At 39.9% G+C, this 26,785-nt stretch overlaps 1 protein-coding gene across 3 annotated transcripts in view; it reads left to right on the forward strand.

Moving 5' to 3' along the window:
- Positions 1 to 26,785, forward strand: part of KALRN (kalirin RhoGEF kinase) — a 464,957-nt gene that overhangs the window by 174,646 nt on the left and 263,526 nt on the right. For all 3 annotated transcript variants that reach the window (XM_066553090.1, XM_066553091.1, XM_066553092.1), the window contains exons 4-5: positions 13,499 to 13,691; positions 17,246 to 17,758. In XM_066553090.1, coding sequence (XP_066409187.1) covers positions 13,499 to 13,691; positions 17,246 to 17,758 — 706 coding nt within the window. The remainder of the gene's footprint in view (positions 1 to 13,498; positions 13,692 to 17,245; positions 17,759 to 26,785) is intronic.

Consider the following 26,785-nt stretch of genomic DNA (forward strand, 5'->3'; position numbering starts at 1 on the left):
GACATGGAAATAAGGTCAGCTAAAAGGATTTCCTGGGATTTTCATTTGGGAATGAATTCTGTAGGACACTTCACCACAGTAGTTTTAGGGACTGTTAAATTGTATCTGTGTGTATTAGCATCAGCAGCACTTACCCGATGACTTGTTGGGCACTACTAATTATAGAAAGAAGGCATAAATTTTAGTTAGGTAAAATCCACTCAATACCTTTGAGAAAGAGGCCATCTGAGAATTCACCTGCTCTAACTTGGACACTAGATTTAGAAATATTCATCTTAGCAGATAAGATGCTAGTTGTCCTCATTATATATTTTTTATATTCCCGGGGGCACTTAGGAAATTAAACCAGAAATGTTTGAATAATGTACAGAACTTTGAGCAACATAAATCAAATGAAGGTATTGGATACAATACCAATGCAAGTCTGTCTTGATCTCCCTTTCTGGGCTTTTGAAATTGGTGACAAGATAGTATTTCCAGAAGCTGAAGTCCATTTTGTCAATGCTGTGTTCACATTGCTCTTTTAGAGGCAACTGACTTTGAATTGTTTTTCACATCACATAGGTTCAAATATTGGTCAAGTTCTGAAAGCTAATGATAAACTATTTTAGGTAGATAGGGCAGAGAGAAGATCAAAGAAATCATTATCACCAGATGATGTAACAGGATTTTTGGGGTGGATTTTAAGGTATTTGGAAGAAAATTAATATATGAGATAATTTTATGAGTTAGTCTCAATTGATTTATCGAACCATTAGTTCTTCCTACCTTTGATGTGTGGCTCCTGTGAAAATTACAGGATTCCCCTGTTGGTTCTTCCAGGCTACAGCTGACTTCAACAGAATCTGAATGAACTTGAAATATATGTCTGCTCTGCAAACACAATCAGGCAACAAATGAATCTCAAGACAACAGACTAGAGAGGATTTCTAGGCAGCCATTACCAAGCTCTCAGACTTTTCCATAAGTCTCGTACATCTTAAGACAGAATAAAGATTTTTATTCACTGTGTAAGTTGCCAGGGGCATAAGAAGGAAACCATCAAGGTGGAAACATGCATTCACCATGTCAGCTCTTAGTCCCAAATGAAAGGAGGATATCAATACTTTTTCAGGCTAACACATTAATTTACTACAATAGATTGGAAACTGATGCAAGAGGTCAACCAAAGCAGTAAAAGGCCTGCCTGGCCTGCAGGCTTCTACTTACTGTGTCCTTTTGCTAATTCTTGTTTAAGTCCTGTGATCTTCCTACAGAAAAGCAGTCAAGTGTGATCATGTGTCCATCCATATCCAGCAAGTGCAAACATGTGCTTCATGCACCATCTTAATTGCTTAATCAAGCTCCTTCTATTGTGAGGCACAACCATACAGAAACCAGATGGAAGATATTTTTATCAGGCGGGCCATAGGACTAAAGAAACATGGTCACTGAACATTGCTGTCCTTAAAAACCCCAGGGCTGGGATACCACTGCATCCATGCATCCTCCCCACAATGTGATAATTCAGGCAGCAGCCACTCTCATAAACCCAGACTCAATCTTACCTTCCCTTTCAGATACCAACAACCTGGGCTTGATTAAGGGACATAAGCACACATTGACAATTATTTTAGAGGAGTTTATATAAAAGAAGGTTGAGACAGTTATTTTACATTTGGAATTTTGGTTAGTTTGTTTTTTTTTTTTTTGGATTCATTAGTTTTGTGGATGATTTTAGCAGTTTGCATAGCATAACCCCCATAAGAGACTAGTGTAGTATTCTTTTTTGTTTTCAAGTGGTAGGAAAAAGTCTGAGTGTATTTGAGCTGTTTTCTCTGCTGTTTGTCAAGCCTGTTATAGCAACAGAGGTTTTAACTTGTTCTCCTTATTTTTATGTTATAAAGCACTTAAAATTATGCATTAAGCTAATGCTCTGGTAGGTTCTACATCAAATCACCAGTAATTGTGCTTTTGCAGTCTTTTCCACTAGAGGCTTTGAGTACTAGTTTGATTATGCTGTGATCACTGCTTTTACTCCACACAATACAAGAGGAGCAAAATCCTTGATTATAATTGCAGGCATGTTTATTTAGCCAGGCACTTGCCCAGTCCTAATTGACAACCTGAATTGTACAGCATGGTCATCAAAATGGGCAAGAGCTTTTGTGAATAACTCATGGCTTTGACAAACATTGTATCTGCAGGTTTGGTGGCAAAATTGGTGGCAGCAGTGAAATATTTAAGAATTCTGGTATTTCAGCTGCCAGAACTGGGTTTTCAGTTAGCATCCCAATAAGATGGAGAATGCAAGTTCATGTTCTAGTCTCATGGTTTCTTCCACTGGCTGCAGACTCAACAAGACAAATGTACATTAGTCTATATTGTCAGGGCTATCTTTGCAAGCAGATGGGCTAGAAATCTAATTAAAAAACCCAGAAGCTTTGATTCTGGCAAAAAAATAGAAAAGTCTAGGACAACTCTAAATCCTCTGAATTAAATGGATGTTCTATGTCAATGCCATTCTATTGTCACACTTATAAATAAAATATGAAGGGGTCTACTTTCACATAGACCCATAAATGGGCTCATTTGTGAGTTTAATAAAGCATGTGTATTCAGTAAAATTAGATAAGCATATGTAGAGAGCAATAAATGATTCCTATATAAAATCAGCACGTGTAACAGAGAATATATCCCAGCCTGGATAAATAAGCACATGCTTAGATTATTAACTGATCTCTCTTAAGCTTTTTAAAATTAACTCTGAGGTGGCCACAACTATTTGTAATTTTTCTGCAATTATGGATCTTCCCTGTGAAGATGTGGTAGATACAATATATTCAATGGAAGAATGCAATGGCTTCAACAAAGAGAAGTGTGGTATCATGCACAAGAAGGGGATGAATAACCCAACAAGGTTCAACAACAAGGTTCACCTGACTCAGTCTCATCCCTTGGACTACAGTGCTCCAGCCAAGTGTAAAAAAAAAAGCATAACTTGTGAAGCTGTAATTGCAAGGAAAATAGCTACATGTATTTGTGTTACCTCAGTATCAGGGACTCATGCCACAGGCTTTTCTTAAACTGGGGAATGTGTCCAGTGTGAGACACTGAGGTTTGCAGAGCAGCTCTGAAATGGATTCTGTTGATCCTTGCAGTTGTTTCTGGCAGAGTGGGGAAGGGGTAGCTATGGTTGTTCAACTTGCTACAGAAACCCACCACACTGGGCCCATTTCTGCACAGGATGTAATACTGGCATTAGTTTAACTCACAGGTAGGAAACCCATTAGTCTGGTGGAATAGATGTGGCCTGATGTGTGTTTCATGTGCCTATTCCAGGCCAAATGAGTGGCTCAGTATTAGGCCAATATCCTTAGGTGCAGTATTTCAAGAATCTGCTCTCTCTGATTTTCATTACTGTGGGCTTGCTGACATCTGCAATAAATTGTAAGTTCTCTGACTAGCAGATTCCTATCATTACTGACCTGGCATATGTTAATTTGTCAATATAATTTTCAGGTCTGTCAGCAGGAAAAGCACCACCTAGGGTATGTAGTTCCTGAGATGAATAGGTTGATGATCATTCACATGTGGCACTTGTAGATGGATTTGCCAGTGAAGTTTTATTGTGCTTTTGATAGAGAAGCAATATAGCTAATAAGGAAAAGGGAGCAGGCAGTTGAAACTGGGCAATTACTTTTCAGAACATTTATTTGAACCTGCTTTAGCTGATAAAAGAGTTCCTCTGGTTTTTCCAGTTATTGCTGACTGATAGGCAGAGATACTGATGGAGAACTGAAATTATTTGCAACGTGCTGAAAGTTCAGGATTGTAAGGGAAGCAACATTAAAACTGCATTGCCGTGACAGCAATGTGTGAGTTCCCATCAGTGTGGGACAGTGCCTGGCATGATGGATGCTAAACCTGAGGAGACACACTGGCACCTGAGGAGACACACTAGCACCTGAGGAGCTCAGTCTCCTGCAAAGATGAGAGTATCTGAGGCTGGAGAAATACCTCAAGTGATCTTGGGAAGACACTCAGAGAATGGTAGCTCAGAGAGTGACTCACCTGGGGTTTATTGACTCACCTCACATTTATTGCCAGGGTTTTGACTGTTGGATTCATTTTTGCTTTCCAGAAGCTTTTTAGATTCAGCTTTCTCACTCTGGGTGTAAACAGTGTCTTTTGGTCTTCTACTACCTTTGAAATACTGAGTTATCAACCTCTTTGTGCTCAGTCAGCTCCAGTGATTTTGATCTCCCCCACATTTATGTCTCCACACATAAAAAGGGATGATACCTCACATCCATGGCTTCATTGGCATGGCTTTGCCCCTCTTGCTAGACACAGTGAGAGAGCCTGGCCTTTCTAGGAGGCAGATTCAGAATAAATTGGATGTGAGCTAGAGGTTTTGGAGCTGGGTTGGAAATAACTCATCAGTTTCCCCTGTCTCCTGAGGACTCTGTAAAAAGGACTTTTTCCACTCTCAATGCCATCGTGGTAGTTTTTTGAAAGAATGAGTAAAGTCTGCTGTTTGAATGAATACACAAAAATTGATTTTACAAGTGTATCTTAAAGCATAGATTGATTTTGTAGCTTCAGAGCAAGTCCTTCTGGATGTAATACAACAGGCAGTGTTCACCCAGCCTGGCATGGCAGGAAGCATCTATCTGATAAGTGAACTATTTTAGGTAAATCATTGTGCCTACAAAAACCTGCTTTGTTTGTGTATGGGTGGAGCTCAAAAAGAAAAAAAAAAAACGAGTACCACTCATTTATTAGTCATGGTCAGTCCTCAGTGTCCAGCCCAGGGAAAAAAAAGAAGCATCAGCTTTTTAACTGTGCAGCTCTAAAGAGAATTGAAATTCTTGTAGAGTATCTAAGCACACCCATGGACCATGGACCCATGTTTCTGGGTTTCAACCATGCCTCCTGACAGATGCACTGGAATCCAGTGTTTCCCCTTATGTCTGTGGATTCTGGAAAAAAATCCTATATGTCTTAAGGAGTAGTTATGCCATTTTTGCTTAGAAGACATTGAGTGCAAAGCAAATCTCATGCTAATTGCAAATGCTCATGCTCATGCAAATCTCATGCTGCAAAACTCTGCACTGCAAATGGGCAGAAGCTAAGACAGTTGTGGAAGAATCTGCTATTTTGAAGTGCAAGTTTTTAAGTGAGGAAAAATCTAAAATATTTAGAAATTTCCTAGAAACATACCTCTAAAATGTTATGTCAGTCAAAATATTTTGATAAAATTCAAAGTTTTTTGATAAAATTCAAAGTAGACTGATCAAAAAAAGGGAAAAAATGACAAAGAAATCATCTTAAAGGGTAAACCAGAATATTTTGCTCTTATAAAAGCCTTTTTTCAGTTTTAAATTCAGTAATACTTTCATGAGAACCTGCACTCATCATGAAATGTCTTACTTTGAATTGACGTGTAGCATCTCATCTTCTCTCCGTAGCTCCTTATTTTAATTACAGTTCCTCAGTAAATGGGTGTGCATTGCTCTCCTTCCCTGCCAGGAGCAGGGTATGGGAACTGACGAGTGCTTACTGCAGGAGATGTCAGTGCTGTGTAGAAAAAGTGATTTTACCATCTTTGAAGAGGTTTTTTTCCTCTTGTCACCTCTGAGCTCAGTCAAGCTCTGGATCAAACGTGCAAGTCGCAGAGTAGTCAAACCTGCCTGCATCAGGAAGGAATTTGGCACGGTGTCTGCCTGTGGACATTATTGGATTTTACCAGGTGCTGCTGTTGACTGTCTAGACCTACATTAATCATTCTTTGCATGAGCTGAACATGTTTGCAGGCTTCTCTGTGCTGTAAAGGTCTTTCCCCTGTGGGTTTCTCTGCCTCCCACAACGTGTTTCAAGGAAATGTATGTATTTGCAATCTGGAGGCTTTCCACTCTGAGGTGACTGTTTTATGGCACTGACTGGAATTCCTGGAGCTGTTCACCCTGCACCATTCACTCACTTGTTAAGTCACTGATGTTGAAAACTGATAAATTAGGATGCCGTGTCTGAGAGCCCGAACACTCGTTGCCCAGATGAAGTATCCCTTTCCTCATGTGAAAATCTGGCAGTGCTGACCATAGACTAAACTTGCCCATGACAACATGTGAAACAACCTTCATGGTCTCCTTGCTTGAACTGTGAAAAAAACTCATAGTACAGGCAGAAAGATCCATTTATTTTCTGAATCTTAGGAGTTTATATATATGTTTCTTATACATCTATTTCTCCTCTGGAATCCAACGGATTTTAATCTTCAAACTTGCTTCCAATAGCCTCTGCTCATCCAAACCTTTTCAAGAATGGTGTGTTTCTATTTCAACACAACCCTAATATTTATTTTTTCTAGCAAATTTCAATAACATATAATTTTCATTTGGTAAAGCATTTTTGTTTTGTTTCTGCTAAATCATCTCAAATGCAAGACTTTAAATGCTCAAGAGAGAGTTGAATGGTACTTACTGTTCAAATATTTCTTTGTTGTAGTAACAAATTTTTAAATGTAGCCCTGCTTTACCAAAAAAACAAAGCCCTGATTAATTTCATATTTATCTCGGCAGCTGTTTCAAGGAAGACCTGCCAGATATTGATCCAAATATAGTAGATGTGCAGCAACAAAAGGGGAAGAGGGCAAATGGGTTTAGATGAAGGCATCATTTGCCAGCAGAAACTTAACAGGAATGTGAAAAATTATAGCATTTGTCCTCCAGACTTGGCTTTAACAGCTGCGATCATTTTTTGGACACAGCTGTGTTTTATATCTTTGCTATTTGAATGAAGACAGGAAGCTTCTCAAATAGTGTTTATTTGCTCAATTAAATAGGAGGCCAAATGCTTGCAGAGCTTTGGGTCCCAGTTCTGGTCTGGGTTGTAACAATGCAGATCAGGATTTTTACCTGGGTAGAAGAGAGCTCAACACAGCCCTGCTGAACCCTGACAGAGATGCCAGTGGGATCTGAACCTCTCAGAACGACCCCCCAGGCCCTCATGGAATCATGGTTACATATTGGAAAAAGCTTTTCTTACACCTAGCTGGTGTCTGTTCTTCCTACCTTACATCATTTTACAACAGATTTGCTTGGAATTTTCTTAGATGTAAAAATTGAATATCAAAATGAGTTACTTGCTTGAGAGTATCAGGAGGACCCATCTGGCACCAGTTAGCTCCTGCTGCAGTTTATGGGATTTTTCTGCCTTTCTGTTCCCTTCCCGTTGTCTTGGGGCCAGAGGCAGGGGTTGAACGTGGATGTTGTGCAGCCCACACATCTGCATTCTTGTGCCATTCACAGACACACCTCATGTCCCTCAAGAGCAGTGGCTGGAAACCAGAGACAGGAGGTTTGTCTTTGCCTGGACCTCACTGGCTCCAAGTCTTTTTATAACATGTCACTGAAATTTCTCAAGATCACTGCTTTATGCCCAGCTCCAGCCACTGTGAAACTGGCTTTGATTTTTTATCTCTCTCTTTTTAAAAAAGAAAAGTGACAATGAGCAATTCCTTTCCAGTGCTGAAAGAGAATAAACAAATTTAGGTCACAGTAAGAAGAAAGGATTAATTGGAAGTGGAGTCTGGGTGGCTGTTTCTTCTCTAATTGCAAAAAACCATTGTGAAACCAAGTTAAAAAATGTAAGAAGGAAAATCTAGGATGATGATTGTCCTCCTACAGTCCTTTAGGTAGCTGAAGTTCTCTGGTGGGAGCTTGCTGTGAATTGCATGCAGAGTGATGGTGCTCTTGGGTTGTGCATCACTAAGTTCCTCCCCTGGTGTCTGATATAGCAGCACAGAAGGGAGATGTGAGGATTAGGAGTCACGAGTGTCCCAGGATCTTTGAAAAGATAGTCTGTCTCATGCTGCTGAGCAGCCACTGTCACTGGGGATGTGGGTGACAGCTCAGAATGACAGCACAGGAGCACATTTCTTAATTGGGATAATAAGCAAGGTACCATTTGCTGAGAAGTATTAAGTAGAGCAAAGGATTTTAATAAATAATGCTAGTTCAGGAGTGCTTGGCAAACAGGTCTACTAAAAATTGCTTTATCTGGTCCTTTAAATGTACTGAAAAGTAAATTATGAATACAGGTACTGACTGTTTCTATTGACAAGGTGAAGTTCAGGCTCAACGTGGTGATGTGAAACCAAAGAATGAAAGTCTGTAAGTGATGCTGATTATAAGCCTCTCTGTCTGGTTTTATTTCCAAGCTGAGTAAATAAACCACACACAAAGTGAATAAAAATTTGCAATTAATCAAAAATATTAACACATAAATCACTGAAGTGATCCTTGGTGCATTTTGATATGGAAGCTAGGCAGCAGAGTTAGTAAGTTCTCATATGAAATGAGGCCTTTGGGATAACAGTTTGTGCTTGGAAGCTTTTACATACCTGCTTTTCTCCTCTCCCTCCCCCTTTTCCACCCTCAGCGTGGGAACCAATTGGCTGACTACAGCCACATTTATCAAAGGAAGGGTGATCTCAAAAATAATTAATTTCCTGCAGATTTTGCTCCCATGTATTGATGCCTGAAGAGCTACTTGTTATTCTGACAGTGTCTCCTGACAAGGTTATGCTGACCTGCCTTAAAAGAGACCTTGCTCTCCCTGTTAACAAATCATATTTAGAATGAGATGCTGGACATGTCAGATCTGGGCTTTTAGTGGTCCAACAGGAATGCTAAATGTGCTGCTTCATCATTAACTCATGACTGCAAAATGGGAATGGAGATATTATGTTATTTCAGCTAATCAAGTGCTGAAGCTTCCAAACACCAGAAGCTTGGGCCAAACCATAAGGATGAAAAATACACATAATCAATAGGTATCTGGAAGATTAATCAGAAAGCATGAAGTCCTTAAATTCATTTGGTACCCAGCAACCCAGCTCTTGCCAAAGAAAATACAATTTAGAGCGTGCCTGAATTAAAGAGGAAATTTGAGAAAATAACCTTATGAAAGTACCCTAGAAACCAAAATAGAGGCATTTATTTTTACAAAATTATCACATCTGCTTCTGAGTTTCAATTGTGTCCTTTTTTTTTTTAATCCAGATCATAAGTATTATTTTCACAAATATTCTTGGGTATTTTTATTAGACTTAGAAGATGGTCTTTGCTTAAAAGCAGTGGAGCAACTGAAATGACTTATCAACTATCAAACAATTTCTGTTCACCATTGCAAATCTAGTCCAGATGAGCACAGCCAAAAGGCTGATGGATTGTCCAAATACCTTGATTTGAGTGTTTTTTCCAGTTTCTGGTCAAATATCAATACCGGAAAAAATTAAGCAGCACAATCAACATTAATTGCCATACTAAAGTGGTTACTTGTGTGTAATAGATATGTGTATTGATGTATCATCTTGGGAGCCAGGAATAAGGCATGTCTTGCTTGGAAAATATGGAGGAAGCTTGATTGCTACTGATGCTTTTCCCGATCAATTGCTAAATTGGGAAGGGTTGGAGTTGTTGCTTTTAAGCAATAAAGTTAATAAGCATGGCTGGTCCATTCAAAAGGAGCCTCACATCATTTCCTCAATCTATGCTGAGGTAACTGAAGAAAAATGACTGACTGTCAGAAATGACAGATTGTCCCAGATTGCCTCACCAGAGTTTATCAGAGCATCATTATGTCTAGGCCAATTTTTTAGGATGCTGTCAATAGCTGGAAATATTTGGATAATGCAACTTTTTTTTTTTTTAAATAAATTGCCCCACAATTATGTTAGCCTTTTGTGCTTTCACATCCATGTTCAGTTTTGGTTTTGCAGACCATTATTACTCATTATTTTTAATTCCCTGGATTTGCATTTATGGTTTCCTGAAAAGTAATTTATTGGAATTTATTCCAGGTAGCTGAAGATTGTAGTATGAATATATTCAGCTGAAGACCTTCAGCAAGGCAGGCTCCTTAAACAAGCACAGCATGGCAGATGGTCCCTGTCCTGAAGAGGTTACACTCTAAATAGTTTTCTTATCTCACTCTTCTTTCTTTGAGATATTAGTACCTGATTAGAATCTGGCTACCTGTTTGTGCAGGGTAAGTGCTCTCTAAGGCACCCTCTCTGCAGCAAGCTCTGCAACTGAAAGTAGAAATGATGAGCAGGCAGCTTTCTGTCTTGCAACAGTTTAAACACCGTTAAATAATAGTTAAATACTTTGAGTATTGCGTCCAGTTCTGGGCCCCTCACTTTAGGAGGGACGTTGAGATGCTTGAGCGTGTCCAAAGGAGAGCAACGAGGCTGGTGAGGGGCTGGGAACACAAGCCGTATGAAGAATGACTGAGGGAGCTGGGGTTGTTCAGCCTGGAGAAAAGGAGACTCAGGGGTGACCTTATCACCCTCTTCAACTTCCTGAAGGGTGACTGTGCTGAGCTGGGGGTCGGTCTCTTTCTCCGGGCAACAACAGACAGAACAAGAGGACACAGTCTCAAGCTGCACCAAGGGAGATACAGGCTGGAATTAAGGAGGAAGTTTTTCACAGAGAGAGTGGTCAAATACTGGAATCATCTACCCAGGAAGGTGGTGGAGTCACCATCCCTCGATGTGTTTAAAAAAAGACTGGATGTGGCACTTGGTGCCATGATCTAGTTGAGGTGTTAGAACAGGGTTGGACTCGATGATCTTAAAGGTCTCTTCCAACCTAGAAATTCTGTGATTCAGGTGCTAATTTTCTGCAGAAAATCAGAGCAATGTGGAGTTATCACTGTGCTGGGGGAATCAAATTGTGTAGATGAGACTAAAGACCCACAGATCTTGTAGTTGGTACCATTTATCACATTAAAGAAAAAAATTGCAAGTAGAGTTATTTCTTCAAGAATGTCACCAACACTCTTGAAATAGAGTTGGATTTTCTCAAAATTATAAATACTGCCCATTTGTATGTTTCCTGCACTACAATTGAAAATGGACATCCACCTTTGCACTTTCATATTTCATACAGGAGTTTACATGCCTGTCTGATGAATGAAGTGGGGAAATTGTCTTTCTAATAAAGAGCATTGTTTGGAATTTTGTATTATTGGTGTAAGAGTGATTACATGTTGATGTGTTTTGAACATAAGTATTCTGTGATTATTCTTCTTCCTTTCCTCCCTTTCCATCCCTCTTTCCCATCAGTTTCATACTTGAAAATGTACTAAGCTTGTTGGAAATTTGGTCTAGTTACAAGGATTGTGGATAGAGCTGGTAGTGAATAACTGCTTGTTCCAGGGAAAGAATCAGAAAGCATTCCCAGCCTGGGAATAGTCCTCAGGATCAGTGACCATGACTGTGTCCACCAGAAAAATCTGGGGAATCATTGCCATTTCTTCTTCTACTGAAAACCTGCTGTGAAGTCTCCAGAGGCAGTACAGTGGGAGTTTGGGGTGTTTTGGAGCATTTTTTTACACACACACGCTTAGGCATCATGTGCTGATGGGAGTGGGTGGCAGTACTGCCTGCTCCCTGCACTGCTTCTCTGCACCTCACAGGCCTGGAGAGGCTGCAAACCTTCAGCAGACAGACTCCAGCCTGTATTGACATTTCTTGGTTCCCTACCTGGAATATCTGTTTTAATGCAGGCTAAACTTCTAGTCATGGTGGTATATAATCAAGGGTGCCAAGGTATCACACTGCCTTAGCTCTACAGCTAAGTTGCATCTGTTTGTGTCTAAGACTTCAGGTTCATAAACAGAAGATTTCAGTCTTCTAGGACATTCCTGTTCTGCTTACTGAAACAGGTTTTATCAATAAGTATTAACTTACTGTTTTACATCAAATTAGGTAAGTTGGCAGGTTGGCAGTGGTGAGGGGAGTTGAAATGAAGCTGATATTCTCTGTGCCTTGCTGTGGTTGCAATGGATGGTGGTGGTGTATTTATTTATTTATATCAGAAAAGACAGATGGCACTTAGCTGTTACTTGTCCTCTCTTGGGGCTCTCCACGTGTCTGTATGGCTCCTGCATCTCTTTGTCAAGTGTTTGAAGAAATCCTTGGGAAAGTGTGTTCAGGATAACAGGGATCAGTGATTTGGCAGAAGTTCCTGAAGTATCCTCTAAAGCTTTGCAAGGAAAAAAGGAAAAATAACACAAAACACAAACCCCTTTCTATTCATTGCTTTCTGATTTGCTTCCTTGTCTCAACACTTGTTCCAAAAGGCAAGAGGTGGTAGCACCCCCAACAAAGCTTCTTTTACAGCCTTTTCTTTGGCATTAGTTATGAAAGGATCAGATGTCTGACCTTTCAGCAGTAGGTAAAAGGAGAATAAAAATATCTGTATTCCTGACAGTGTTTGGAAGTGCCTGGTCTCCCTTGTTTTCCTTTGCACTGGCTGTTGTATGCAGTGTGCTCTGGATGTGCCAGTAATATTAAGGCAGAGGACCAAGCTTGCTGTCTCTGAGTGCTCCTGTCTGGCACTATGTTGAGACTGTTCAAGTTAGCAAACTCTCCAAATACATCCATCCAGTGTGCCTCCTTTGAAGTATATTCCTGTCCTTGTTCCAGCCCAGAAATCTAGTTATAAGCTTTATAGTACTGTTTTCCACTGAATATGTAGGAGATGGATCTTATTATCATCTTGTTTTAAGATGTTAAAGAGGTAGAATGCAGTGAAAATCCTCCTGTGTGTTTGTGCACTGGGAATATTTCTTTGGAGTCTTAACAGTTTTACAATTTCTATATTATACCCAAACCACTTTTTCTGAGGATTAATACTACTGTGTCCCTTGAAAAGTTATGCTAAAAGCTTCACAGACTTGACTTGACATGTCCTTTTATTCTGTCTCCTCTCTCCTTGTGAGGAAAAAGAAGAGATGTGTTTGCAAGGGAGTGCTGTGGTGTTGTTGGGCCCCATGCATTGCCAGTGACCAGGCCAGATAGCTGCCTTGGACTTCTGAGAAGGGAAGAGCACGGGCTGGGGGAAAAGTCTGACTGCAGATTGAAAAAGGTCCTACAGCATTTGGAAGATCAGTCGTGAGGAAAAAGGACCCCAATGATAATAGTGCACATGCTGAGTCACAAGGACCTTCCTGACAAGGAGTAATTGCAAGGCATTTTTCTGGACATGACACTTTTCTGGAAGTTCAACTTTTTAAAGGGCCTCTAAAAATGAAGGCACCCAAATTTAAAAGTGTTGTAATGCTAAGGCACAGGACCCTGCTTGTTGACTTTGGCTGGGTTGAAAGCAGAATCCATTGTATGTACGCATAAAGAGCTTCTACACAGATGTGTTTGATTCTGTTACCAATTGTGTGAAAGTATGTATGCTTTTTAGTGAATATTTGAATTACACGTGTTTGGAAAATTAGAGATTAAACTGTAATCTAGACACTTGCATTTCATGTAAATTAAATTATAGCCCATTTAATATGACCTTTCTTATAGCCTTTACACTGTACTATCTCTTGTCTTTTATGTTAATCATTCCTTGCTTTGCTCTGAAGCACCAAATACCAGCAACAAAAGCTAAGTGTCACTGTGGCTGCCCACAATATTAATTATCATGATGTGCTTTTATTCTTGCAGTGAAGATGTTTGCAAACGAGGATTCACTGTTATTATCGATATGCGGGGATCCAAATGGGATTTGATCAAGCCTCTCCTAAAAACCCTTCAAGAAGCCTTTCCTGCTGAGATTCATGTTGCCCTGATTATAAAACCTGATAATTTTTGGCAGAAGCAGAAAACAAACTTCGGCAGTTCCAAGTTCATCTTTGAGGTGAGAGCCATGTAGAAATTAATTGTAAAGCATAATTTCTGATAAGAACTTTTCTTCAGGTAAAAACCCCCTGTGATTGAAAGCAAAAAAAACATCTGAGTGCAGGAGGGGGCTGATGTCCTGGCATCAGGTTGTTTTCTGAGCACACTGTTGAAATGAGTTGCATATTTCATCCCAGAGGTTAACATAGTTAATTTTGCTGAGAGGTTTTTTTTGGTGGTATTTATTTTTCATGATGTTGCATTAAGTCTTTCCTTTGTTTCTTATAGGAAAAAAACCTCAAAGAAACCACAACACCAAATCCATCAAAATAATAAAGATACAGTTTTCTAGGTGCAAATGTATGAGTTTGTTAGTTTACCTCTATCCATCTTCCACTAGTGGCTTTTTTTTTTTTTGGAAAAGACATTTGCTAAATTTTCACCTCTTTCATTTAATTTAGATTTATAGTTCAGAGATAGCATTAACAACTTGTGTGAATGATAAGGTGCCTCAGGCATGTCCTTTGAGAAGTAACCAGTATATAACTGCACAATTAAGGTGAATTTACTAGCTTTGTTGTTGATGAAGACAAACCAGCTGTCTTCTCTGTAGCACTTCAGTTTTCTGTGAATTTCAGCTTCTTGCCCAAAAAGAAGCTGAAATTCAGGTGCACAAAGTGCTCATACATCAATCATGCCATGCCATTACTTAGTCAATGTATTGTTTTTTAATAATTCACTGAGAAACACTTATATTGTTGGCTGTTTTACCAATCCATTAATTCAGAGAGACACAGAGGTTTTGCATCTCTGGAAGGCAGAAGAGAATTTGGTTATAGCTCTTAACATTTACTGCAATGGAAGACTGTATTTAAGAAGACTGTATTTAAGTATATATTAAAGTTTTGTTGAAGTCAGTGTGATATAAATGTGTCCTTATCTTCAACCTGTTCTTGCAAGGACCCTTGAATTGCTCTGTGGAATTAGATCAGTGTTACTCATTAACACAATTTTTCATTGTTATCACATTTTAAATGCTTGTAAATTTTTACCCCTGTTTCACATAATCCAGTCAACTCATAAATTTTGCTTTGATTAAATAAGTCTTTACACTCCTTGGTACCTTTGAGGACAGATAAAGTAACAGAGTTCAAGTATGTATTTTTAAAAGATTTGTTTGATTAAAAAATTAATAAATACCTTCTGGAGGCTTGACATATATTTTTATTATGTGGAGTTGTTGTGATGATAGCAAAGAGTAAACTGTGACCAAGTTATGCTTCATGTTTACAGCTCTGAGTCTGTATTGTTTAAAAAGCTCTGGATTCATTTGCTGGAATGCATTAAGGGTATTTTCATTTTGTGTGTGTTATCAGTGCCTTTGAGCCTTAGTCTGTCTGCAGGGTTGTTCACAGGGGTGTCCAATGGTTCACAAATTTTTGGGCTGGAGGAGGAGAGTCAGTGCTTTCACTATGTATTGGACCACCTGCAGACACTAAGAATCACAGAATGGTTTGAGTCCTTCAATTCCATGATTCAAACAAAGATTTCCTGAGCTGTGGTCCACCCTGCAATATACACACCACAGTCAAGGAACTTCTATTGAAAGGATTCTTTTAAGGCCAGATTTCTCTTTTGAGCTAAAGGGAGCATTATGTGTGTGCCAGGGAACTGTGGGACCCTTAGTGGACTCTGATGAGTTGGATTTTGGGGAGTGAAATTCTGGCAGTGTTTCTGTGTCACAGTCCAGAGTGAAGCATGTACATAGATCTTCACCCAGAGAGAGAAAGAAAAGTGCTTGTTTGATGTATGTGGATTCCAAAGTTTTCTGTCACTTTGAGGAATGGACCAGGCAGCTTATTTAGCATTAATTCAGAGGTGCCTTCAAGACTATTTTCCTTCTCCTGCAGAAGAAGGCTAAACAGTGGACAGCACTTAGAAAATTGATTTCAAAAAGAAGGATGAGCAATGCCTAGGAAACCGTATGCACCTACCTGCCTCACTAAAACTGTTTTCATTAGAGTTTGAAGAACTACATAAAAAATCAAACCTGAATAAAGAACATTTCTGCTGAATTTAAGAAATGAAAAGCCTTTCTACTGTCTCATAATGTCAAATTCTCTGCATGATTAGAGTAATGTTTCCATTAGCCTGACAGACTGCAGGGGGATGCCCTAGTGTTAGCCATGAAGAGAAGTATTTCCCTGACAGGCAGTTAAGCTCTAAATTGAATTGTCTTCAAGGTTTCAGTGTCAGGTCAGGAGGTATAAAAATTTGAAAATGCTCTGAAGCAGCATACTTACCTTCCCAATGTTTGTTTGCTCCTCCCACTGTCCTCCCTTTTCCTCAAAGCAAGGAATATTGCAAGAACATTTTTAAATAATCTTTCTCCTGAAATTAAGTTCAATACAATCTCAATTTTAATATATTGCAGAACGCCTGATATTTTTGGATGGATACAAATTGGAAGAAAAAGCCTATTGTTAACCTTTAACCAGTGGCTAGCCTACTATTTTGGACATAATTTAGGATTATGGTCAGGATTTTAGGTGTTTTTCTTTGTAGATGTCTTCTACAAGAGTTCTGTGATGATTGGGTGCCTCCATTTCTGAATAGCACAAGCTCTGACATTCTTTAGAGGCCTGATCTTTAGGGGATAGATGTGCAGTCACTGATGAAGAGAAAAGCCTTTAAGGGCTGCCAGCTTGGGCGTTAACATGAGAGCACTGAAAATCTCTAGTTACATATGAAAGCCTATGCTCCTAATTTCAGAAAGTATTTTGTCTAAAACTAATGGGAAAAGCTATCAGTTGCTGTGTCCTTAAACTGTAATCTGCTTTCCAGACACCCAGTGCTTTTCTCCATCACCAGTTACAGAGTCTGAATGAATTAAAACCATTTCTCATTGATCGTGTATGATTCGTGAGCAGTACTTTCTATTGGCAATAAATTCTAGTTGTTAATACTTCAATGACATTTCACTTGCACATTGATTTTAGCTTAATTACATTAGAAATTGCTAATATGAAAGAGTGGCAAAAAGTCAACTGGAATAATTTGGAATAAGAAACCCAACTGTTAAGGCAGTTTGCAATACCTGCTTCAGTTCATATACATGAAATTTTTGCTTCTGTGTAGCTGCTGCTAGCTGGGGTGTAACACAAGTAGCAGAGTGCTTGCAATGCCCTGTACCCATTTAGTGAACAACCATGTCCAGATATCCAAAAGCTGCAGTAAGAAGTCTTCAGTGTCCAACTGGGCTGATGAAATCTCTGGCAGAAGCATTTTCACTACATGTTTTTGATAGTCAGGCCAGATGAAAAAGATAGGCATTATTCCAGTAAATATCACATCTTTTAATGAGTGACTAAATAAATAAATATATGCCGTTAGAAGCAAAATTTTCTGTCCAATTAATGTATTAAAATTAAACACAGGCCTTGACATCCTTTACAATGTTCCTTCAATTATGGATTGATGAGGAAAATACTTGCTCCATGCTGTTTGTGGGTTGTGCTGTTAATTCTAATTGGATGGTCCCTGATTTAAATGCTGTCCTTTTCCCTTCCTTAGACAAGTATGGTGTCTGTGGAAGGCCTGGCAAAGCTTGTGGATCCTTCTCAACTGACAGATGAGTTTGAAGGGTCCTTGGATTACAACCACGATGAATGGATAGAGCTGCGTGTCTCCTTGGAAGAGTTTTTCAACAGTGCCATCCATTTATTATCGAGGCTGGAGGATCTCCAGGAAATGTTGGCTAGGAAAGAGTTTCCAGTTGACGTTGAGGGCTCAAGAAGGCTGATTGATGAGCACACACAGCTTAAGAAAAAAGTGATTAAAGCTCCTGTGGAAGAACTGGATCGTGAGGGCCAGAGGTTATTACAATGCATAAGGTCCAGTGATGGTTTTTCTGGTAGGAACTGCATTCCTGGAAGTGCAGATTTTCAAAGTCTTGTGCCAAAGATCACCAGCCTTTTAGACAAGCTGCATTCTACCCGGCAACACTTGCATCAGATGTGGCATGTCCGCAAGTTGAAACTGGACCAGTGCTTTCAACTCCGGCTTTTTGAGCAAGATGCAGAGAAGGTAGGGAGTAATCTGTTCCTTTTTTCATGTTTTAAACAAGACTCTATTGCAAGGGTGGCCGTTTTTTTCTGTAAATGCTAACATGAGGTGTTCATCACCAGTGCAAATTTCATGTTGCCAGCAGATACACTTTACGTGACTCGTAAACCAAATTCACCCAGCTAACTGTAGCAGGCATAGTAATATCCAAGAGTAATTTTTCTGTGTTGCTTTTGGTGAAAGTTAATCTGCTTTTCTGTCATATAATGAGTATATTTGGTAGACATTAGCACAAGGCCCTGGCTTTTTTTTTTCAAGCTTCTTTTACTAAGCTTATGAATATATTTATCTTCTTGTCACAGCACCGAAAAGAGAATGTTTTTGCGGTTTGATTCACTATGATTATTGTTTGCACTTCTTGGAGTCTGTGGAAAATTTCAAGTATGGGTTTCAGGAAATTTACTTTAGAAAACCATGTAGCACTAAAGTCTTGGCTTTCTTAATGCAGAAGTGCTTGGCACCTTTTAAGGTGGCACATTTAAAATTCCAGGCCACAGAGGTGGGGTATTCTCAGGGGAAGGTACTGAGCTCTCAGACTTGTGTCTATCTAGTCTGTATATCCATCAAAAGCACCAATCTCTGAATCTTCTCTACTTAATGTATTATCCAGTTGTTTCACTAATGTGTCTGCCTGGACAGACCCAGGAGGAGTTGCAGAAGAAAAGCAGACTCATGAGCAGGGGGATCTCATGAGGACGGTTTTTTTAATCAGTTACTAGTTAGTGTTATTTTAAAACATCACTAAGAAGCACATGGCTGAAACAAACTTAATCTTCATTAGTGCAGAACAAGATACTTGACATTGGTTTTCAATGCATTTGCTAAATATTTCTAAGACTTGCTAGGACTGAAAAAGCTCCACCATTGTATAATCAATCCTCCTGTTGGGAAAACCTTGAATTCAGATGAGTCCCTCTAAAATAAGAGTCACTGCAGAACCGCTCAGGGATGCACAGGAGCAGAGTTTTAATTCCAAATGCTACAATAGTAGCATTCTCCCTGTTCCTTCTGTGTCATATGCTACAAGGAGGACTCTCCCTTCTGTCCTTCCCAGCAGTGGCTGTACTTTGGTTAATGCATCACTTTGGATTTTCAATTTCTTTGGGATTATTCAGATGACCACTGCTTATTAATATAATTGTATAATTTATTAATTATTCAACAATAGTATTAGTGAATTATTATAATTAATAATGTTAAAAGCTGAAAGGCTCCCAAGCCAAGTCAGTGTTTGAGAAGTCCTTGTTGCCAAGCACTGTTCTGTGGCATTGAAGGAAGTCTCCAAGGAGTTTCCTTTCTACCTCCTGCACAGGCATGAAAGGATGGTTTGATATAAGTCTAGGCAATGCAACAGCAAAGCTCTTTGCATATGTTATTCTGAGATTTATATGTATAAGGTCTAGGCAAGTCAGAAAATACATGAAATTTTTGAGATGAAGGAAGAAACAGAATGTGATTTCTGCCTTTGTAAAAGTAGCTGTCTTGAGCAATTCCAGTTTGACAAAACCAGGATTCTGCTCTTCTCTTCTTTGTCTGCCTCACATTAACTAAACATATAATCAGCTTCTCCCTGCTCAGGCTCTGCTTCCCTTTTCTTGACTTCTACATTTTCTTAAAGAATATAAAATATTTTCTTGTTTTATATTCCCAAATCTGTGCTTTTAATCTTCTCAGTTTGTGAGTCCCTAAAATTCTTCCCGGAAGGGTTTCAGACCCTTTAACATCACATTTCACACGTGTAGACTGATGTAAAACATTGATGTGCTTTTCCTCTGTAGCTGCCTTTCTCAGGTCTCTTTGAAGTAGTCTCACCACCTCAGACTGGAAAGTACTTGTTTCATAAAATGTCCAGAGCTAAATCCAGCCCGAGTGCTGTCTCCATGTAGAAATAGCCATCACTGTGTATTGAATTTTAGAGTTTCCAGGTACCTTCATTTTCTCAGTTGCATTCTACTCAGGTATGGTAGCAGAGCCCAGTTACTCCTCATCTCCTGGAGAGAGAGACAGCTCTTTTTGTATAACCTGGACATGTAATTTAGTTCTAATCAAATGATAACTCTAATAACCTGTGAAAGCTCAAACTCCAAGATAAAATTCTGAACATAAACAAGGTTTCAGGGTCTTTTAAAATATCTCTCTAAATTCATTTGATGATATTTCAGGAAACCTGTTCCAATAAGAAGAAAATGGACAAGGACTTTCATTTTCTGGACATCTCTGATTTCAAAAATTTCAGGTGTTCTCATTGCCTGAAAAGTTCCTTAAAAATGGGGGAAAAAAGGGACACAAGGACTAAAACACACAGTATTTTAAGGAAGATTAATTTTTGAACCCTTTGGTACTACAGTACCCCAGGTTTTAAAAGCAAATCAATTCACTTTTCTTCCTCCCAGAGATCCCCTGTATTAGAACATTTAGAAATGGCAGACACTGCCTGGACACACAAAATATTTAAATTACATGCATTACAACTTACAGAAGTCTGTATAGTTGTGTGCTGAACAACTCATATTATTGCCAAAATAAACAGAGGGGATGGCAGGCAGAACCTGGGCTTCTCCCACTCAAATCAGTGAGAGAGAGCAGGGCTTTCTGTAGAGAAACTTTGTCCCCATTCGGGCCTTTAGGGTTGTACTTTCCTGTGCTGGGGCCAAGGGAAAGGAAAAGTGGGGCTATCACATAGGCACAAGCAGTGCAGTGAGATTGAGTCTCCAGATGGAGACTGGAAGCTCCTTGAAGCTCAAGTCAGCAGGCAGGTCAGCCATGTGGGGAGCTTTGGCAGAGGGGTGTGAGGAAGTTCACATGCTGTGCAGTGCTGACTGTAATGATCTGCTGATAAATAACACATTTCAGCTGCTGGCGAAGCCCTGACCCTCACTGTTCAACAAATTTATTCCTCGCCAGCTAATGGAGAAATACATATGTACAGATATATATAATTTTGAAACTAGAACTGAGGCTTTACTGTGTTTTACTGGGTAACAGGGAAAATATTTTTAGTCACCAGTAACATTAAAAAATATGTCCCAGTCTAAATTGAATATTGTTTGAAACAAAAACCCCACAATCAACGTAGATCCAAGTATTGGAACTATCTGAGAAATGATAATTGGTTGGTGGAAATCTGGACAGGGAGAAGAATTCAGGCAAGAGTCCACATGTTTTACACTTGAATAAATACCAAAAAAAGACAAAAATTATACTTACACTCTGTACTTTCCAGCTTTTCTGGAAATCATTTGTAACTGGCACCCAATTTGACTTTTGTAGGAATTTCCACATCATTTTCTGTTGGTTCCACACCAATTGTACTACCCCAACATGGATGTGAATAAAAACCATCTATCATGACGTAATCAGCGTTGTCCATGTTAAGTATAAACAATACAGTCACCAGCTGGACTGAGCTGAGGGTCTGCACTGTAAGCTGCTCACAGCAGAGCAAGGAGCTGCTCTATCACTGTGGGGGTCAGCCCCAACAGGAGGCAGAGGGGGCTTGGCGTGTTCTCTCTGTCCTCACCTCCCCTTCTGCTTCCTGACTTCCCACACAGTCCACTACACAAAGGAGATCTCCAAAAGAAGGAGTTAGAAAATGCCACAAGTGAATTTCATTGGAAGCTTGCGGTGGGAGAAACATTTTATTTGGATCAGGCCAGCTTTGTAGAAAGTCTAGTGGCAAACCACAGGCCACATCTAGTCTTCAAGGAGCAGTGAAGTAGCAGGCTTACAGTTAAAACCATCAGCCCCGTGTAAACCAAGGCTTCCCTTTGAAAAACACAACTCTGCCAGTGATTTTCCCTGTGGAGCAGGCAATGGGAAGCTGTGCAGGCTGCTGGGGCTGCCCTGGTTCTGCTGCTCTGCAGGGAGAGGGAGCAGAAAGCGTGGATAACTTGCTGCTCCTACCCCACAGCAGCTGTAGCTCCCATTTCCCAGGTGATGTGACCAGCCTGGAACAACAGAAAGAGCTCACTGAGTGCAAGAGTGATGGGAATGTGATTAACGATGCAAAGTTCATGGATAGGAGACCGGTTTGGAGGGGGGTATAAGCAAATGGTTAAGAGGAATAGGGTGCAGTAACAATTGCAGCAGTTCTCCTGCATCCTGCTCCCTGTGCTGGTGTGGGCAGTGAGACCACAGCACTGAGGAGACACTGCCTTCCTCCCTTCTCACACCCACCTCTGGCCCCTTCCTCAGGCAGGTCTACTTGAATACGGGAACTGATGTGTTATTATTCTACTGAGTTGGTGCTATTAAACTCAGGCCCCACAGAGTGAAATAAATAATGTGACATTTGGTTTCTCAAGGAAGAAAGTCACAGATATGTGAGCTGTACTTGACTCCTGTCCAGTGTACAGTTGCAATTCCTAATGAAAGTATTGGGAAGACTCCTATTGTCAGCATAAACACATTACACCCATTAACTAAAGGTATAGCCATTCTGAAGTGCCAGATGAAATTTAGGAGTTCCTAATTTAAAATGCCACTTAACACTAGGGAGAGTTAGTCTCGAAAACTACAGAGAAGCTCTAGCTCAACAGCAAAGTCAGTGGGAGAGAGGAATATCCAAGAATATATAATCCAAGTATTTGACCATGCTCATACTGGTTTTGGAGTGTTACACCTGCCAAGGGTTCATGTTCCTCAGAAGGAAGAAATGTTCTGCAAGCTACTCTTTGTCTAAAAAGATGCAAGATGGCTTTGGTGGATAATAGAATGCAAAATGTGAAAATGCATTATGTGATTTAGGTGGGAAAAGATGGCTTTAAAGAGGAAACATTGATATCTTGATGTTTGAGAGAAAGGAAACTATCAGTACATTTGTGATTATATGACATCCACTTCAACTGTTTTGTACATTACTTCCCCACATTGCATTTGAAAATTCTGATGCTGTATGTTCTGTAATAAAATGCATTACAAACCTGATGATAGGATCCTTCTTGCTAATAGGAGGCAGTTTATTTTATTACAGTCCATTAAGTAGAGCAATTGTAGCTGCCCTTTTAGTCAAGGGAAGCATTTCCTAGAAATGGGTCCTAGCTGACTTTCTGGAAAAGCAGTGTAAGAAAGATTAAAAACAAACTTGGCTTCCTTTTACATTCCACATCACCTCTAAGTTTTCTTCTTTTAGCAGTGTCAAAAGACCCTTGAAGTGATGCATAAAGCAAATGTATAGAGTTTTCCTTTTTGCAACATGTCATATTAACCCTTAAGGACTTGCATAATTCCACCAGGCACAGCACCTGGGACAGACTTCTCTGACTGAGATAAAATCCACTTAGTGAAGGACCATTTCCTCTCTCTTATTTCACTGCTGGAAGCACTTGGTTTCTTTGATCTGTGCTATGTGCCATATATACAATCACCTCAAAGATTTCATGTGAATTATTGGCTTACAATTACTGTGAGAGGGATGTGTCCCAGGGAGTGAGAATGGGAAGCCAATGAGGAGAGTTCTGAGAAGGTGGCAGAGGAACCTTTCATATGTGAAATGAATAAAAAATGAAGGAGTTCTGGGGAGGTGGTTAATTAGGACTGGGGAGGAGGCAGGAAGCACATTAAGAGGGGACAGAACCACAGTCAAGATTAATAATGAGAGCACATCTGAAGTACATATGCCCTATGTGCTGTTTGACTATGAAGGGATTTGTTACTGAATGAATAGTATTTAGCAGTTAACAGTAATAATCATACAGGCATAATAATAATGGATTAGACATGGAATTTTGTATAGGATTTAGATTTCATTTAAGTTACGTGAACCCTGAATTGGTGTGCAGAACTCAGCATGCTCTGGATTTTCCATCTAAGTACTTAAACCATGAATATCAGAACAGCACAGTGAGTGAGCATTGCAATAAGGAGCTTTCCTGGAGATTCTGAGCACGGGGGATGTTGTTAGACCTGAGGTAAGCTCTGTAAGACTTCTGCCATGAAAGGATTCAATAAGCTTAGTGTCTTCTGCAGAGGTATTTGACTGAGGGTCTAAGTGAGACTCATTTAAGCATGTTTCTGTCAGCCTTTTTCAAATGTTTTTCAGAGATAGGATAGGGCCTTGGGGTGCAGATACTGCCTGGGAATACTGGCTGTCATGTTTTTGAACATCCACATGTTTGCAGAGAGCTTTATAAGAAGAGTGGCCAAGAATTTACTGCTAAGCATAAATGAAATCTCTGACCTGTAATTCCAGAATAGGAGTTCTCAGAGGGCCAAGTTTTTGGTGATAGCTACCCCTCTCAGCCCAAAGCAACTGCTTCTCCCTTCAGGTGAAACAACTCAGTTTCAGATTAGTTTTAGCTGTAGCCCTTATCTAGTTGCATTTTCATGCTCAAGGTCTCCCTGAGTTGTCTGCTAAAAAGAAAGAGGCCAGGCCTTGTAAAGCAGAAAGAGTTGCAGCTGCTGTTGAAATCTGTGAGGGACTCAAGGTCTCTATCAGTGCTCCCAGTGACAGCACTGAGTGAGCTGGAGCAGTGTGGCATTCCCTGGTCCCAGCTGCTGGCTCTGGCTCCAGCCCTGCTGGTGGAAGGGTCAGCCCTGGCCACCCACTTATGGTAAGGAGACCAAATCTCCGTCTGTCCATGCTGGTGTCCCCATCCCAGGATTCCAGTTATGTTAGTTCACATCTGCAACATTTGCCAGGGCTTTCAGTAGTCTTGATATATAAATAATGAGCTTTGAAACCAATTCCTGACACAAATGGTTCTTATTTTTATTAGATAGAATAAATATACAGATCTCTACATTTATGGATCTGGAATAGACATTGCTCAAGAGTCTTTGAATTTAGTCAAAGTACTTTAAATTGCCTTAACATCTTTGTCTTTTTTCATGCAATGGACTCTTGAACAGAGCACATAGTGTCTGTTCTCTCCTGAAACCTTGTTTCCAAATCTGGCATCTTCTCTCCCATGCTGCCAATGACAAATGCTTTATTTTATAATCTGAAGTTTCCTTTAGCATATGGTGCCTTTTTTTCGCTATAGAGATTCTCACTAGACAACTGTTCATAAAATCAGGCTTGGGATGGCAGTGTTGGGAAGGAAAGTCAGCTGTCAGCTGAAATAAGCTGCCATGTGGATAGAAGGTCATCATGTCACCCCATGCTTTGTACTTAACCCACTCTGAAATTAAAACAGCAGAGGACAGGCCCCATGTTCAACATGAGGTGTTTGCTCTGGCACATCATTTCTAATACAGTCAGAACACAGAAAATAAGTGCAGATAGGTCCCTAAATTGTTTGATTGGCAGACACCATTTTACAGTATCTGATCATAAATTGTTGGAAAGATGATTACAAAGGTGATATGGAAAGGAGGCTTGAATTGAGGCTGAGCTGGTGCATAAACAATAAATACTTGAGTGTGTGTTTGTATGATATCTAGCACAGTGAGGTCCTGAATCTGACTGGGATATTGGTTGTTTCCAAAAAGGAAATGCAGATTTTCAGTTGAGAATGGCCCTTGGAGATGTAAGGGTATGAAAATATTCCTATGGAACACATATGTATACCCACAGAGGATTTGGGTTGCTTTGGCATATACTGGGAATATTCTGCTTCACTTAAGCTGTTTTGAGCAATAACTCTTCTGATAGCATCAGTCAAGGGCAGACAAAAGACCAACGCAGGAAGTTCATATCAAAGGGGGAAGCTGTACATCTATTCTTAAAAATCTGTGTGTTTCCCCAGATGAACCTATGCCAGCTCTAATCACTTGCATTTAATTACTTCACACTTCCTAGAACAAAGGAGACTCTAATAAACAGGTGAGAATTGAAAGCATGTAGCAATAACTCTATTGTAGCATGTTTTAATTAACTTTCAGTGTTTATTCAAATGTGTTCTTTATCATGTTTTTTTTCTGTAGCATTTTAAATTAATTGAATTCTTGCTACTGAGTACTGCTCCTGCTTTGTCTTGAAGCACCTCAGTACTCGTTGTCATAGGTAAGCCACTATGAGGTGTTCTAATGCAGCTGGATAAACAGTGCAATGTTCTGAATGTATCTTTACTGATATTTTTTGGAACCTCAGTGGTGACATAGCAGGTCATCAATTTCCTGTATTACTTGGGTTTACCTGGTCTCAGATTATTTGTTTTTAAACAAGCCAAATAAAAGAACAAAGTTTGCCTAGAAGCAGAAAAAACATTATAACAAGGGGTGGTTGTGCACAGAGCATGTGTTGACAGCTCGTTGTGATGCTGTGAGTGTAGATGTCGTGCTAAAGAGATTTCATAGTGGAATCTGCACCTTCCCTTTTGGAAGGCTCTGAGAGTGGCAGCTAAACTGTGTCAAATCTGCCATTTCCATCACCTAGCCAAGTGCACCAAAGAATCCTTGGGGACCTGTGGGGGCAAATCTTCAGCATCTATAACAATAAATGACTTGCAAACCCCTTCATCTTTAATAGAAGGATGAATCCTGCCTAGCCTGCATGTCTCAGTTCAGAACCTGCATGCTGGCACTTGCTGTCTTTGCAGGCTGCAGTTCTGAATGAAAGATGCTGACATCTGCTCTCTTTAATCGGAAGTCACTTTCTGACAGGTTGCTAATGCCATCTGCAATTTGTTGCTCCCAATGTAAAGTGAAGAGTTGTCGGAGCGGGAAGTAATCCTGGTGGCCTCTGTGGGAAGCATTCATTACTTTGACCACTGCTGGTCACACTTAATAAGATCCTGTTCTTGGTACCTGTAGTGGGGGAAAAAAATTTTTGCAAGATCGGGAGATCATTATAGATGTTTTTAACTTTCCTCAAAGCACAGAGTTTATTTCTGCTAATTGGACTGCAGAGGAGTCCAAGTCCAGAGGAGTCCCTTCGTTATTAGTGATGCTCCAAAGGAGCTTGCAGCTTCCCCACCGTGTCAAGCCTGCTACTTTCCTATTTATCAGTCAAGACCAGGGGGGTCTTCCCTTGTTATGCCAATAGCATTGTGAAGGTTTGCTTTTCTGCCTTTCCATCCATCAGTAGAAAGCTTGGGGACAAAGCTA

Source organism: Molothrus aeneus, chromosome 7 (assembly GCF_037042795.1).
Source record: "Molothrus aeneus isolate 106 chromosome 7, BPBGC_Maene_1.0, whole genome shotgun sequence".
NCBI lineage: Eukaryota > Metazoa > Chordata > Aves > Passeriformes > Icteridae > Molothrus > Molothrus aeneus.